General features: G+C 44.0%; 1 protein-coding gene across 1 annotated transcript in view; it reads right to left on the bottom strand.

Moving 5' to 3' along the window:
* Positions 1–683: 683 nt before the first annotated feature.
* LOC144151447 (sodium- and chloride-dependent GABA transporter 1-like) overlaps positions 684–17,080 on the bottom strand; it is a 43,794-nt gene continuing 27,397 nt past the window's right edge. Inside the window, exons 2-12 of the mRNA XM_077682499.1 lie at positions 16,375–16,506; positions 14,135–14,369; positions 13,517–13,649; positions 12,603–12,737; positions 11,837–11,940; positions 8,690–8,814; positions 8,197–8,441; positions 7,771–7,873; positions 7,585–7,685; positions 6,686–6,856; positions 684–5,467 (exon numbers count right to left, since the gene is read on the bottom strand). Of these exons, the coding sequence (XP_077538625.1) occupies positions 5,336–5,467; positions 6,686–6,856; positions 7,585–7,685; positions 7,771–7,873; positions 8,197–8,441; positions 8,690–8,814; positions 11,837–11,940; positions 12,603–12,737; positions 13,517–13,649; positions 14,135–14,369; positions 16,375–16,506 (1,616 nt within the window). The 3' untranslated portion in view covers positions 684–5,335. The remainder of the gene's footprint in view (positions 5,468–6,685; positions 6,857–7,584; positions 7,686–7,770; positions 7,874–8,196; positions 8,442–8,689; positions 8,815–11,836; positions 11,941–12,602; positions 12,738–13,516; positions 13,650–14,134; positions 14,370–16,374; positions 16,507–17,080) is intronic.

Below are 17,080 nucleotides of genomic sequence, written 5' to 3'. Positions count from 1 at the left end.
CAGAGAGTCGTCGCTTCGATCATCGCATTGATTTCGAGCATCGGCTACCCATCCATCACCTTCTTGAAGTTTAACTGCCAAGTTGCATGATGGTTCATTCTTCTACAGGATTGCCGTGTGTGCACCAAAGGGGCGTGTTATAAGGTTATATTAGGTGTATGCAGTGGGGAATCGCATCATGGAAGAGTGGTTGTGATCTTATGGTGTAAAACAAAATAGCAGTGCAGAGCCCATGGAGCCATAGTGGGTGTCTGTTTTAGTCAAGATGAAGAGAGTATTGTTTTGGTCGACGAAGGCTCTGGTGGGGTCGGCTGCGGGAGTTTTCGATGTACGCGGATATCCGCCTGTGCATGTAGGAGGCTCAGACTAAGGTCGTCGTTTCTCAGCGGTAGACACGGCCCAACGCCTAGTGAGGATGATAAATAGAATAAACGAGAAACTGAAGCAATAACTAAGCATTCATCTGAGGTGTGGCCATTTTTATACCTGGAAGCTGTCAGTGCTACCTTGGCCGTAATATTTCCTGATACCGTATAGGTGCAAAAAGGATTTGAAGCAAATCATGCAGCAGCACGTGGCATAGACAGTTCATTTTGCACAAAATATAGAGTTCCTTAATTGCACTCTTGTAACAAGACCGCCATACATCGCTTCGTACATTCAATTAACGAGAAGACGACAAATTAAATATGTAAATTTTTATTTCTACACAATGGTCTGTCTACACAGGACGTGCACAATGCCTTGGGGCTGAAAATACAGACAGTGCAAACGAAACGGCTTCTTTGAGGAGCAGCATTCCGTGAAAGCAAAGACATTGCGTTGAATAACTTGGTAGAATTCGAATGTTGCCACATGTATCTGATCAGCCTAAAACGTCACTATGCAAGGTAAGTGGTGCGGGCATGTATACATAGGCTATGGGTGCATCGACTGTTCGTTCAACGTACACGTGTTCGTCATTAACAGGTGTGTTGATATTTCTTTTGAATTGCATAAAATAGAGCTTACTTGTTAGCGGTGTCACTTAACGTTCCACTCTATTTAACCTATTTTACGCAGCCGACAAACATACCGATGAGAAGTCATACCTTGGTATGAGAGTTTGTGGCACATCAAAAACGTTTCGGCGTGTCATAACAATCACTTCCGATCTGTCGTTCTCACTAAAATGCATGGACGTTTACGTTTCCAAAATCTTTTATTTTAGTTTCTACCCATGAGAATTTGTTTTTAACAGCCGCAAAATTACCCAGGATGAGCCTCAAAACTGGCGAATGGCTGCTCTTTAAGCTGGGATGCCGTGAATTTTGAGAACGATTTAGCTTGATAACAGAAATTCACAGAAACGTTTTGTTTCAGCTATATACCTTACAATGAGGCTCAAAATTACTCCTTAGCGCAGTAGTAACGTGTGCGTTTGAATTTGATGACCAGAACATTCTTATACAATGTACACATACTGTTACAACACTTTAGCAGATGATACAAACAACTAAAATTTTGCGACAGGTGCGAAGTTTATCACTGCCCCGCATGTCATAAAATTTGAACGCGTGTATCTACTGGTCTGGCACCTAAAAAACTCGGTTTTATTTTATGCACATTCGTGGTGAAGTTAAAAAAACAGGCGTATCACTGACACAAACACTTTTGTGCGATAAGCTGGAGCTTACGTGGTGAATTGCAGTACTAATGAACTTTTGCACCATCCGCTTTGAGGCTTTTTTGAAGTATGAAGCTGCTGGGTTAATATTACCGGTCATTCCACCAGCAAAGCAGCGCTATCAGCACCGTTCACATGTCAGCGACCAGCCGAACAAGCAATACAAATTTGTTTAGAGTTAATCTTCTTACCAAAATACTTCAACGTTATCTTTGCTATTTTTCTCGCCTACGTCGCTTACATCCAAGGCACTGTCCCTATGTAGTACAACCACTTAGAAAACAAAACAGGTACAAGTACGACATCTGTACAGATTCTTTATATACACTTTCCCTTAAAACGTGCAGTTAGCCGAAGCGAGCATATTTAAGACTTCTCTTGAAAAAACTTCATCAAGGGTAAAAGAACGTTTGTGAAGTAACCACGTCACCTGTAAGCACTTAGAACATGACATCTTGTCTGGTATTCTTCCCAACAGAAAGTTGTTCTCCCTTCGGGTGCCGGCTACGATTTCAACATGTTCAAGGTATAACTTTGATGTTTACGCTTTTTTGAAAAGCTGATTCCCCGAGTTTCGGTCCAGTGGCGGCCGAAGGAAGCGAACTCTGTGGACGTAGATCGAAGAAAATTTTTTGAAGAGAAGTCTCGCAGTTTTACGAAATGCTCGAAAAATATATGGACGAGTATAAAAAGTAATGAGGATTGTCAGAAAAAGAAAAGTCACATAATTTGAACACAGCTACCAGAAATTTGCAACATCTTGCACCCTTAACAAAATGGGCAATGCATAAAGTGAGGATAGCTGAGCTATTGGTGTCATCATCTACTCCTTTTTGTGCATTAGTATTACTGTTCTCCTTTCTGTTGCACAAAACAGTTTTTCCAGGGACAGATTTTCTAAAAGAGTTAAGAAGAAATATATTTTTTGCGCGGGACATTCATTTCAAAATATATTTACTTTGAATTGTCTGCTAACAATACGCCATTTCTCTCGCTGGAGTGGAAGTCAACCAATCCAGCGCCGATGCTCACCACAAACACATTGATGATCGGTGAGTTAACACATCTCACTCACAGAATAGAAAAGCTCGTTTTCTTGGCACAATATTCACTTGTCTACTCGATACCTATTTCTAAATCATTGTCTATTGTAATGCCGTTATGTATTTTCTCTGCGCATCTGTGCGTATGACGATTAGCATGCACTACTATGTCTGAATGACCTTGGCCTGCTTTGATTTCAATTTGATATTGATAATTTGGTACTCAGTACAGGCAAATTGTCGCAAAATGTGCCAGTAATCGCGTGATTTTCGTACATTTTTGCAGGGAGTTCTTTTCCCACATCTCTTTTACAGAAATTGTGCTGTCGAAAAGTAAAAGCTGTCGGGCATTTATCCTCTACAACCTTCTTGGAAAATGTGCTCTTCTAGGAAATAACATTTTTCTGCTGCTCTCACGCATTTTCGTGCCCAGATGCGCCCACGATGCAAGTCGATGATAACTTTGGCATTACATGCAGTTGCACGTTATTTACATTTCTATTTACACATCTCTACAGGACATCAGTTGAATGAACTACAAATCATGCCAACAATTAAAAGTCACAGTTTAACATTCATCTGTCCAAAACCTGACAGTTTATCACATGACACTTTCCTTTACTTGAGCAGTGAGCCAACCTGTCACAACAGTTTGTATATATTTCACATGCTTTTCAACTTATGTAACAGAATCTTAATGCCGACAAATGTGTAGAGACACGAATACAACTTTTGTAACGTTTAACGCTGTCAGTAGCACCAAGCCTTTCAGATATTTTTCTTCGGGAAGCGACATAAAAAAATTCAGGTGAGTTCTTTGTCACTAGATTAACTTTTTGCCCCGTTTCGAGGATATATCTGGATGAGGACAGAAATGCATCAGTGGAATGGCAGACAAATTATGCTTCGCATGAGCACAGTTACAAAACAGTTCTTCACATACCGATGTCCTGTGTGAGTAAACATAAACGAGAGTATAAAACATAAAACATTGGATGGGACCCGACGTTCCTGCATCCCTATGGGATCTTGACACATGAAACCTTTGTACATACGGGAAAAACGCACAATGATATTTTTATGATTAGTAACCGACTATAACTCTTTTCATATTGCTAGACCATGTTTATTACTAAATAAGTGGAATGAAGCCCCCTTTTTGCTACTTTGCGAGGAGACCAAGGACCAAGTTCTCATAAACCAGAACAGTCCTGAATGCTTTCCCGGCATGTGTTTACTTTGCTCTTTCGCGATGTCGAAAATTGCATATTTTGCAGGAACTACTGCAACTCAAGAACTTTTCTTGAGAATTTCTTGCTCATTACTGACGCGTTCTAAATGCCGACATTACAGTATCACATTATCTAGTGGAAGTATGAAGCACTCCAAAAGCATTAGTACAAAGAGCACACCATAAAAACAACAGTTTAGCGCCTAATTTTAACTGATTTTACATACCTAAGTTGACTCGAATTTACAAGCATTACCGTCGACTTGTATAAGAGCGATGTATATTTGCTAACTTCAATCTTGGTTAATTGAAAGGCAAGAACAAACATGCTTCACAGGTGTTTTTCCGGAATAAAGCGACAGTAACCACAACGCTGAGCTCAGTAAAAACTGCTCTTGAAGAGTGGATGGGTAATTAGAGAAATATTTTAGTCTTTATTGTGTAACAATTTTCATTGCTTTTTAAACAAAACTCCTCAACGGCCTGAAAGGTGCGCTATAGCTTCTTATCGAATGACGCATTGTTCTGTATCCTTATCAGGGTGGAAAAAAATAAATTTAATGTTTTGCTTTTTTCGCTACTAGTTTTATCTGTGAATCAGTTTTAACAGAAGAAAACTGGTGTAAGGTCTTACGGAAAGTCGTAAGAGCTGAGAAGATGCGCCTGTTCCTGCCAAGAAAGCAGGACAGTGGAATTTTCTTCGCAGTCTGCTTTCTTGCCTTCTGCGCATTGAGTGGGCCCTTCTCTACACTACGTGCAACCATACAGTAGAACATTCCAGCTCTCCCAACGTAAGCCAAGTCAGACGTGTACAGCCCTTTCCTTCCACTTCTACATCACAGTCCACATGCAATAGTCTTGCTGATCTTACGTTGGGTAAACGACCGTCGGTTTACGCTAGACAACTGCGTTCACGATCTTTCTACTACCGTTTGACTTACGGCTCTAGCATGACACAAATTTGCGACTTAATACGTAGAACTACTATAACCACAAGACAGGGTTTTCTATAACTGCTGACAACAGTTGACCGACGTTGTCTACACATTAGCCAGCGAGCCGAACGCCTTTCGCCATGGCCTAGGCTCAGAATGGCCCTTGTAATAGTCGTGCGCTGCTTCACCGGAAGCACTGACGTGGACCGCGAACCGGCGTTTGTTGCTGTTGGTTTGATAACTGTTGCACGTCTTTGGCGAATTTTCAGGACGGGAAGAAAACTAGGGGGAACGACATGATAGGGACAGCGTGTTCTCGCCGAACCAACAGGCAGAGAAACAATGCGCTGTCCATTTTCGCCCCAGACTGGTTATTATCGATCCCGCCTTTGCAGATTTTGGTTGTCGCAAACGATTGAACAACGGTTCAGATCAAGTTGTGGTGGTACGGCGAGTGTGATCAGGACTTCTCTTGGAGCAGCACTCGCACTATGGTGGTGGGCGGTTCTAGAGCCAGGCTTTCGTCCGAAGTGGGGCTGCCCTCCTGGGCCTTGCGCGGCACAACTTGTGGTGTCACTCCTTTCTTGATGCGCTGCGTGGTAAAAATAGTCGCATTGACATTAGACGACATACAGTTGTTTCACTATTAACAGGCGGCTCACAGTCAGCTAGTAAGAAATACGCTGTACATTTGGCAAAGTCGTTTTTGCACCACATACTGTCCAATCTCACGTTCTGAAAGTAGTTTTGATTCATCCTAAAGTACTATGCTTCCCACGACAGCCTCTCTAAGATGTATTACTACACCGTATATGAGCACTGCCCCATAATAGCCATCACAGTGCCTTATCTTTGATCTGATATCAAGCAATATATTGTAACGTGGCGGCAGATGACACGAACCATGAGACGATGAAGCGATGTATTTACACGACTATTTACAGGCAGCTATTCCGAGCCCGGGCTCGCTGCGCCCCGCACCCATCTTCTTCCTTGTAGTCTTTGGTGGTGGGCCATGCGGGTGCGGGTATTGTCCTGTCCCGTGACAATATTTACGAGATACGCTGCCTTGGACTGAAAGCGTAACGGTAGTAACGGTTATCTAGCAAGTGCTAGTGGCTAGAGGAGCCTGTTGTGAGAAAACATGACTGGTGCCTCTCAAGAAAACATATCCACCCCGATTTCTTTTCTGTACGAGCTATAAATCGAGTGCTGCCATTGTAAAGAAGTATGGCGTTGGCATATTTCTGTTCACTGTTCAAGGGCGGCCACCTTTACAGTTCTTCATTAGCTACCACATGGCTCCAAGTGATTTATTCCAGTCGATAGGTATTTACACTGTACAGGCAGCAGCTTGTTATTATGTATTTTGCTTCTCTTGCATCAGCGATATGGAACCAGACAGAGAACTGCCGATATGCAATATGGGTTACTCCTTTTCTTTTGTCCCCAAAATTTCGGCGAAAGCGGTGGAACTTTAAATCTGCTGCGGCATCTGTCTGCGCATACTCGCCATATTTTGAAGAGTGTCGAACATTGCTTGGAAACAATGAGCCCTGGAGACATTGAAATGGTGATTACCAGTAAGTAATCCTACTTTAAACTAATGGCCGAGTGCACAAGCTTGCGGTCATCAAAATGTGAATACGAGGTTATACGCACTGTACGCGAAGGTAGGTGGAAGCGCGGAGAATATGTCAGGGACACGATATGTAAAGTTCTGCACACAGTCGGCGTGTCACACTCGCACGTCACAATTTCGTCTAAGCTGTTACGAAACACGACAAAAGTCTTGCATGGGTGCACCTACCTCGAGAAGCGTTCCTGAGCTGTTCCAGAGGTAGTAAATGGCGTAGGTTGGAATCCATGTTATGGAGGCCAGCGCCATGCCCCAGCCGATCATCTCGCCCCACCAGGGATAAACGTAGTGATCTGAGTAGGTCACAGGCTCGGGCACCGCAATGTAAAACACCAGCATACCCTGCAACACAGCAATAAAAAGGAAGTTCTCTAATTTGTTGGCTAGCAAACCTTCCGAAATCATTGGTTTGGGAAACTGTAATTGTCAAAAAAAAGTTAAATGAACAGATAGTACCTTCGTGAAGGAATATAGAAGGGAACAGGTAAGCAGTCCGTTACATAATAGCGTTGCAGAAGCAAGCGACACAGAACGGTTTCTACAGCAGGTTTATGGAAAGATAAAAACTGCTAAACGCGCAGAGAAGAAGAAACTTATGACAGAGCCGCAGATGACCAGCTTCCATGTGTCCGCGACAAGACAATTAGGGATGCAATATATACCGTATTGCATAATTGCTGGGACATATTGGCATGTCCCTTCACTACTATAAACTACACAAACAGTTTGATAAACTTTGTCGCTGGGAGGCGCACAAGACACACCCATCAAAAAAACACAAACGAACACTGTTTTTCAACCCAACGCCGTTTTGCGTCATTTGTACACAATGAAACCGTCTCAAGAGTTTTGCACGAACAGAAAGCGCCACGGTTAACACTATCTGCTGTGGTGGGGTTTTGCAGGTTTGGCAGTTCGGACTGTCAGACTCTAAACTTTGAAAGCCTGGCAGTGCTATTAGACGAGGATGGGTTGTGGACTAACGTGCACGCCCTCATTTAACCATGCTGCTATTTTCACTCTCCACAGGCTGTGTAGATGTTCTACTAGAATTATCAAGCGGTACTCACCACAATCACACAGGGAGCAGCAAATAGCCAGCAGAAGAAGAAGTACTTGTTTGGCGTAAAGCCTATCATGTCCTTGATGTTGGCGTAGATTCTTTTTGCACCTGTAAAGTGCGATGACAAATTTTGTTGCATGGATCTGAGGGCAGTACAGAGCATGAAATGTTCTCAGCGGTATGAGATACCTACCATATATCCAGGCGAAGCCCACGATCTCGAAGAATACGACAGTCAGTAGTGAGACACCGCTAGCCGAAAAAAAGTCCATCAACTGGAAGATGTACATGCCTCCCTGAAAAGAAGGTGCACAAAACAATGATGCCAGTGTTTTTTTCTAGGTGAACAAAAATGGCAGGGAATCAATTTTAGTTAGCATGCTAAGGTACACCCCAGTTACTAGGTGTGGTAGTGGAAGACTATGCATTAAATAGTGCGAACACGCATTTTTGCATCATTTTCTGTCATAAATACAGCTGCTGTGAATAAAAGTTGAACCAACAGCTGTCAGGGCTGCAGCACGTATAGTGTTTTTTAATTCTGTATAGTGTATACGTTTTTCCGTTAGCTTGTTGTCGCATATAGCTGTGTGAAGAATTGTCAGTTATGGTGTAGTACCTGAGTGACCAGTGGTAGACCGAGTAGGAACTGGAAGACCACGACGCCCAGGGTGAACAGACGGCGATAGGGCCTCAGCGTCGAAGCGAACTCGTCAACAAGACCTGTGACGAGTGCCTCGACGGTGCAGAACTGGCTGTCGATTCCGAGTACGATTAGCATCAAGAAGAAGAGTACTGCCCAGACTGGTGCAAAGGGCAACTGCACCACCATCTCGGGGTAGGCAAGGAAGGCTAATCCAGGACCTGAAACAAGGGCAAGGTTCCGGGTGAGAGCATGAGTCATTAAACGAATCAATAATCACGAGTGGGCTTTGGGCCCCAAAATGATTGGCTCGCAGATAGAAATAGAGAATTCATTTTGTGTCTGTGCAAGCATCGTATGCGAGCGTCAGCGAATGGGGACTATGGTGTGCGGGGGCACACCCCCTTTTAACATGGCCACTATTTTAGGTACAATATCACGCAGCACATGCGACAGCAGTGCCCTTTACCTGATCGTGCGACGTCGGAAACGTCTTTGCCCTGGAGGTGAGCCATGTGACCAAGTACAGAAAAAATGACGAGGCCGGCAAAAAGGCTCGTTCCACTGCAGATAGTGCACACTATCATGGAATCCCTGCAGTTGAGAGAGTAAAGAAAATTAAGGACTGCTTGTGTGGCACAGTTGTTAGCACAATGATAACACACTGCTAAATAATGCAACCAAAGTGAGTTTCTGACCACGTATGCTCTCCGCATTGCGAGAAAAACGTTGATCAATACACAATGTACGACAGGAAGTCGAAGATAAGTAGGTTATTAGGCTTTTTAAAATTGCCTCAACCATTAATGCCACCGCCTCGCTCAAAGCTAGCATAAACAAAAATGGAAGGGCCCTAATTTCTTACCACGTAATTTTTTGTGCAGTTAGCGGTGCAATTGCTACCTAATTTCTTATGATTGATATGAAAAGTGCCACATGCAACCGAATCAATACAAACCCGCTGGCAGTAAACTGCTAGCTAGCGCAGGTTCTCGTTTTATCGGTATGTTGGTTATCAATACGTGTTTGTTTCGTTGGCGCGCGTACACTTGCTTAAGTAATTTGTTCTAATTGATCTTTCTAGTTGATCTTAAACTCTACCAGGTACAAATATTTCAACAAAGTAATCTACATTTGAACTCTAAAAAGAGAAAAATAGAATCTTTGCATGTCTTAACACTGGCCCTGGTCCATTACGAAATTTTGAACAGGTCAGTTTGTATCTTGGTGCCATTACCTCAGGGGGTTGTGGCACGCGTACACAAAGCAGCAGAAGGAATCATATTTCAGGACAAGCTGCAATCATATTCGATTTACTTAATATGAGTGAGTGAGCGAGAAGTAGAATTTTTACTGGAGACGAGTTAAAATCACTCGTTGTGATTTCGCAAGTTCTCTCGTTTCATTTCAAATGCAACACGGGGCACACAATAAACTTCTCTGCACCTAATCCACGTCAATGTTGCGTTCATTAAGGAACACGCAACAAAGGGAATATGATAGTCCTAACACTGGTTATACTCGTTCGTAGACAAATACCAAGCCACCATTCAATAGTAGATCAAAAATTAGCTGTGGCTTAGCTCGGCTATGCCAGGATATGCGTAGCGTGAGCTAAGGTGCAGGCTGCTTATTCCTAGGTTACCCGGTTGTCTAGCATTAGCTGATTATCATGCTTACTGCTGCTAAAACGATTTCCAATCCAATCCAATTTAATCCAATTCAATCCAATTCAGTCGCGGCGGCGGCCGGCAGCTCTGGCGCGCCAGCCGTGCACCGTGAGACGTCACTGCTCCTCGCGCATGTGCAGCACGGCTCTCCAGGAGACACGCTAAACTGCTCAACCTCGGCCAGTGTAGCTCACGCTACAAAAATATCAGAGCAACCTCTAGGACACCGGGTTATGAGTCCGAGTTGGAACGCTGGCGCCCATGGTGAGTTCTCAGCTCCCGCTAACGGGCCTTGAGGCAACGGGAAATGCGGGCTCACAGTAGTGCGCCGGCGGGACACTGATAAGGGGCAATTAGGGCTGTGCCACAGCCGCTGGATGCCAATCACTGTGTGTCTATTGAGCGGCCGTGGTTTGAGCAAGCCAGACGGCGCCACGGCTCTCGACGGTGCGACGTGCGCGGTCAAGGTCGCGACATGCTATTTTTAGGTCCCGCTTGCATAGGCGGTACCCATGCGCGAAAGCGAATCTTGCGCAACGACCTTAGAGAACTCTCGTTCGATGAAAACTAACGGCGAGCTGCATTTCACCACAGGAGTTTCAGTATGAACCCTTTTCCGGAACGCGGAGTTTTTGTGTGTGCATGCCAATTTCAACAATTGTTCGCAGTAATCCAATAATCACCATGTTGGGTTAGTCGGTGACTAGACTGTGAAGATTGAACAGAGCACATTTTTTGACAAGGATGAAGCAGCGAAGTGCACAACACAAGCGCTGTGTTTTTGCAGCAGCAAAACCCAGAATGCTACGGAACTTGTTGAAGCTGCCACAATAGAACGAGCGGGAAATAACTGCATTAAAGTGTTATCAATAGTAATTACGGCTACGGAACTTAAAACGTAGATCTTGAAACTTAGATTTGCAACCCTCGTTTTTTATTTTTTTTTTTTCTTGTTCAGCCTCCAAATTCTTAATTATATATCGGGAGCGACGACTGATGGGCATGTCAGGGCCTTATCACGGTGTTCACCGGCAAAATAGGAGAAAGTACGCGGACGCGCATACAACTATCTGTTGTGGGAGCGTCGTCTGCTCCGCTGTTCTCCTCAGGGCACCACACCGCCCGTTTTTCTTTTCTTGCAAGGTCGTTTGGCTGCCGCCAAAGGTAGCTAATAAGCAGCGTGGAGCACAAGTTTTTATTTTCATCAGATCTGTTATTTATCGCATTACATCGCGCAGCGGCCTAAGGCCATTGCGGCCCTAAAACCGGTCCTTTTCTACTTTTATTTATCTTTTCAGCGGCATTGCTCAGGCTGTGCGGGGCGAGTTATCCGAAAGACAGATCAAACGCGCATTTGATATGCGCATGCCCTTCAAATAACCACGGTTTCTCGTGAACAAAGTCATTCAGATGCAGGGCAGCGGGTGTACCAGTCTCAAGGAAAAAGCGTAGCAGACCACACGCATACAGCAGGTAGCCCTATGGGCGTGCGCGTACTCTCGCTTATTTCGCTGCTGAACACTATGATAAGGCGCTGTCATGCCGATCAGTCGTTGCTCCCGCTATATTACTAAAAATTTGGGAGGCTGTACGTGTTACATAGGAACGTGATTTTGCATGTGAGTTCCTGGTTTTTATTATCAACCTTTCAATGAAAATGATGAGTTCTGGTCAGCATGTGTGTTGCGCACTTTTCTGCTTCGTACTTGTAGAAAAATGCCTGCTGTTCAATCTTTGGTGTTTACTGTAACCATTGCTATGAAAGAATCGATTGATTGATTGATTGATTGATTGTATGGTTTAACTCGCCGACGCAACGCAGGGCGATGAGGCACGCCGTAGTGGAGGGCTCCGGATTAATTTTGACCACCTGGGGATCTTTAAGCTATGAAAGAATCATCTAACAGAAACTCGAGCTTGGACTTTAATCACTCCCGAGAACTGACCTGTAAAAGTTGTGGTTGTACTTGTTGTAGCTGCCAAGGGCAACGTTGGCGCCGATGCCGATGCCGTAAGAAAACAGCACCTGTGTGCCGGCGGCAATCCACACCTGCAGACGGCAAGGCCACAAATTGACCTGTCAGCACTTGTCACCTCCTCTTCAGAGTTCATCACACTCTGACAGGGCGCCTTGGGCGCTACGCGTGACACTGTAAGCTAACAACTCACGCGACGACACAGTGAGAGCAAAGTGAGGTCACTACAGGCCGTAAACAAGCGTACACGACGTTCGGCATACCAAATGAGCGGCGAAAGGCATTAGTTTTGGTTACAGGTAACCAGTGGAAATGCCTTTCGTAGCTCACTTTGTTGACCAGAGTGTAGGTTGAATGAAGGTGCTGAATTCCTTTATAGTTTCACTTTTAATATGAGTTGTCTGTACCATTCCGTACCGATTTCTCTTGAGAATCGATAGGTCATATCATAAATTTGTTTATGTTTCTTAAATATCGCTTATTGCATTACAACATTGCATTTGTTAGCTTACAAATGTTTTAATTTAACGTTGCCAAGTCAGAGCTTCTGTCGCTTCTTTTCTCATGCTGGTAGTCAGACGGACTCAGGCCAGTATGCGTTCATGCACACGGATGTGAGAATCAGCAAATCGGACTGCTTGCTCTGACGCGATTCTGCTTACATGTACCTTAAAACGCGTTACATGCCGCAGTACACCCGATGTAGCTGCAACACAGAGATTCTTTGTTGACTCACCCTTGGATCCCTAAGCTTGCTCCAGTCAGGACGCAGGTAATAGAGCAATCCTTCAGACGCCCCTTCCAATGTGACTCCACGAATAAATAGGATGAAGAGGATGAGATACGGGAACAGTGCCGTGCACCAGATGATCTGAAAAAGCAAACATTTACAGTGTGGTTCAACTGAAGCAAGCCTCTTAGCACGAACAACCTCCGCATGATACGTGCGATGTTCTACCAATTGAACTACCGCAGTGACGACTCTGTCGACTTCAGCGGAAGTTTATTTTAGTAATGGCCAGAGATGGGTCAACTAAAGCCACCCTTCGACACCGCGTGAGGCGCTGAACGTCTTTATTTTGATGCTGACGCTACGTAGGACGTGGTTGGATGTCAGGGGTAGCCAGCTTACCAATGGTATTTTCGGACTGCTGTAACCGGAACCTTCCTAATGCATTATAGCAGGAGCTTACGAGAGGTATTTCTGGATACCGCCGGCGTAATGCGGAGGTTGTGTGTTCGTTTGCCGCCCGCGTACCACGGCTGACTTTTTCACTTGCTTTGCTTTTCCCCTTTTATTCCAAAACAAGGAAATCTCAGCACAGATCGGCCATATAAAAAGCTCTTTGAAGCAGCCGAATTACAATGCTATTAAGGACTGCAATTGCCTTGATATGCATCCTAACAGAATCCCTCGACCCACATGATTTTGTTGTTATATATATATATAAATATATATATATATATATATATATATATATATATATATATATATATATATATATATATATATATATATATATATAGAGAGAGAGAGAGAGAGAGAGAGAGAGAGAGAGAATAGAGAGGTATACATACACACACGTACATTTGGTGTTGAAGTATGAAGTTGAAAGTGGTTCACAGAGTTTCTTCTTTCGGAAGACTGACCTTTCCACTTTGGTGGAGACCTCTCCAGATGACTATGTACACGAGGAACCAGGCCAGGAGTAGGTAGAGAGCCAGCTCTGGTCGCAGGGAACCGACTTCCTCCAGGCCATTGGTGATACCCAACACGTTGTTCCTGGGTAACAACAGAGGTTCGCCGTTATACCGTCAGGCTTACTTAAGTATCGCTATAGCTTATAAATGTTCTTTCATCTTATTCCACAGGTGCCGAGACGTGTGGAGTTAACAAACCTGAATCGAGCCGGAAAAATGCATCAGTCACATAATTTAACACCACACTTCTTCCTCTGAACACGTGGTAGACTGGCAATCGCTCACACGGAGATTACCCTGAACGAATCAATTATGCAGTGCTTGAAAGTTGCGGAAAGCTGTCTATAAAAGGTTCCCGGGCACATTTGGGTCCCCCCTCGTATGTCTATACATATATGCGGTGATAAAGTCACAGTGAAAACAATATTTATTCTGCCGTTTTCGCGCAACATCGCAATAAATATCAACTTAACAGCCAGTAACCTGTTACCGAGGTGTTTATTTATTTATTTATTCTGTGTGCAAGAAATAATCTGGAGGGCGTAGTTCTGGCCCATGCAGACTCACTCCCAATACTCCTTGACGGAAGAGACGGCTTGGGCGGCCGTCAGGTTGCGGTCCGCAAGACTCGAGAGATTCTCGCGGATGCCGAGGCAACGTTCGGTGTTCCATTCGTTACCGCACTGCTCCCACGGCAGCGGACTGTGGAACGATGCCACCAGGTAGTACAGCGTGTAGGCGATGAGCACGATGTAGTAGATGTTGCTGAGCCCGATCATGGTCATCGACGCGAAACCAACGCCTGCGCAACAGAAATGGAGAAAAAACACCGAGGAAAAACATTAGGGTTATATCCCACAAAACGGCAATATCTTGGAAAACACCATGGTTTGGACCATGTCATGTGTGCACCTACAAGGCCATGTTATGGGCATATGTAACCTGTGCTCACAGGCGTCTACGTTACCTTAGGTGTCTCCCCTTCTTGAAATGGTCTAACGAATTCATTGGTCACATAATATTTCTCACCCTGGCAACTCAGTCGTATAGTAATAAGATATTCGCAACCTTATTTTAAGTACAACAAACTCAGTTTCACAAGTTGCCAGAGAGTTTTAAGTGTTGCCGCAAGCTGCGGAAGTAATATTGTCGTAGTTTGTGCATTAAAATTTATGACCTAACCACAGAGGATTTGTTTCCGCGCCACTGTTGGTAATGGTATGAGGTGAGAGCGTAACTTCTGCGTTTGAGCGGCCTCGCGACAGTACTTGAAAAGTCTACTACCCCATTTTCTGGAATTTAGTTCACGGCGCAAGAACAAAGTAGTTTAATATTTGGAAGCTCACTTCTGGAAGCTACTTCTGAGTCTGCACTAACGCCTGCAAATGCCACATTATAAACGCATTACCGGCCAGGAGTTGGTTGTTTGCGCATGCTGCGTATACGTGTCTGTCTGGGCTGCGTCTGAGAAGACTTATTGAAGCTCTATGCTCGTTGCAGGTTACAAAACGCATACTGGGATAATTCTTGTTTGCAGTTTGTCGAGGCAGATGCACTGCGAAAGGTTAACGTCTACAGCGCCTTTCTTTCCGGATATGTCTGATGACGTGAACTGCTAAAAGAGCGCATTTTCTTTGCTGAGTCATTCGCATACGCTAAGAACTATCGTCGACAACTACTATCCTAAAAGCTATCCTCCAGCAAATCTTGGATCCAAAGTAAATTAGAATATACCGGCACCCTTTCTGCCCGCTGAGCTAAGAGGGGGTAGCTTCAACATTAGAATTTGCGGTAAAAAAATGAAAGCCGCTGTCAATTTGCTTCTTTTACCCCCGTTGTCTCTGTTTATGCGAAAACAAGCTTCTCGGCAAAACACCTGCTAGCTAAAAAAAAAACGTGTAACCGAGGGACATGGAACGTACTGAATGAGGGGTAACGAGCGTACTGAGAGGTATGTATGGTTACTGCAATTTCACGTGTAGAAAAGAATAAAAAGCAGTACACTGCGTGTACCCGTTTCAATGTGTGCAGTATATTAAATTGTTCATTTCTGCAGCATATTCACCGGTACAAGTGAGTTGCAGAAACATGGGCACGCACAACGGGCACGCTCTTATGATGTTAAAAACAGTTTCTCGGCTTGATATTTGTTTCCTTAACTAGCATTAACAACTGCTTAAATCTGCTAATATCGTGACTTTTTGTTGCAGACTGTACTGCAATAATTTGTCGCAGATTGTACTGTCAAACATTTGTCACTGCCGTAAGGTGCTCGCGGAGTAATACCGAGTTTTGCATACGCAAAGTTTGGTTGACCAAATAAGGTGAGAGTCTTCGACCAAAATATTTTCGCTTCTTTATTAATCGAAGTGATGGTTAGTTGATGCAGGAGCAAATGAACGTCATAGTATACATTGCAAATAATGGTGAAAGCTTCACTTGAAAGCCGCACCTTCAGATTTACTTGTTAGACAAAATAGTTTATTTTATATTTTGTTTTTGCTTGCAGAGAAAATATTTTATTTTGTCTGTATAAATACATGCATATCACAGCACCCCATTCTTCATTAATAAAATTAGTCGTGTTTACATAAGTGAGGTGTTTATAATAAAACTAATGTACCATAATTATTTCCTTGAGACTTCTTTAATTCCGTTCTCCTTATTCCATTCGAGCAGTCACCAAATTGTAAAATCCCAAACAGAGATAATGCTTAGCAACAAAAGAGTTGAAGGATGGCACAGTGCGTAAGGGATTAGGTGAAAGAAACCAGTTGCGCATGAGGCCTCGGAAAAGATCGAATTACCTTTAAACATTGGCACCAAGTTCCAGATGCCGATTCCTCCAGTGTTGAGATATTGTCCAATTGAAACTTCCATTACAAACAAGGGAACACCGCAGAGGACGATGCTAATAAAAAACGGCACCAGGAAAGCACCTGTAATAAAGAAACACACAGAAGCGCATCACAGTCCCGAGTTAGCCACAGGTTCGGTCACCGGAAACCAAATCTCCTTACGATCAAAACACATTCCAACAATATGAAGATGACGCCAATCACAAGTGCAAAGTTGATCAAGAACTTCACAAAAGAGGGGTTAGCGACTATTAGTTGGAAGGTGGAAAAGTACCCCAGAACATCTCCTGTGTGCTTTTGTATGCGACTAAAGTTATCTCTTTCTTTCCTTGTGCTAGTCCGCCTGGTATACGGTCTGGAATGCCGTACACATATGGAATCATCTTGCGCCTCAAATTTGCTGCCGCGTTTCCCTTGGAGTCAATCTTGGAGCAATTATGAATTCCAGTTACCTTTGGTTTAAACGCCATTCTGCTAGTCTTGGCCACCTCTGCTATACTCCTAACAAGTTGACTCCAATTGGGTGGTTATTGCTGCGCTATCTCCAACCCACACGAGGTGTTCAGGGGAACGTTTGCCAAGCACCTTTCCAGCACTTAACAAGCGCACTGTGAAAGAACAGCGACACTTCCAGTCATCAAAACAGCAAAACAAC

Source organism: Haemaphysalis longicornis, unplaced genomic scaffold (genome assembly GCF_048455015.1).
Source record: "Haemaphysalis longicornis isolate Haplotype H1 unplaced genomic scaffold, Haemaphysalis longicornis Haplotype H1 scaffold_9, whole genome shotgun sequence".
NCBI classification, from domain to species: Eukaryota; Metazoa; Arthropoda; class Arachnida; order Ixodida; family Ixodidae; genus Haemaphysalis; species Haemaphysalis longicornis.
Note: the sequence above shows the minus strand (reverse complement) of the source record. Positions and strands in the feature narration are given on the sequence as shown.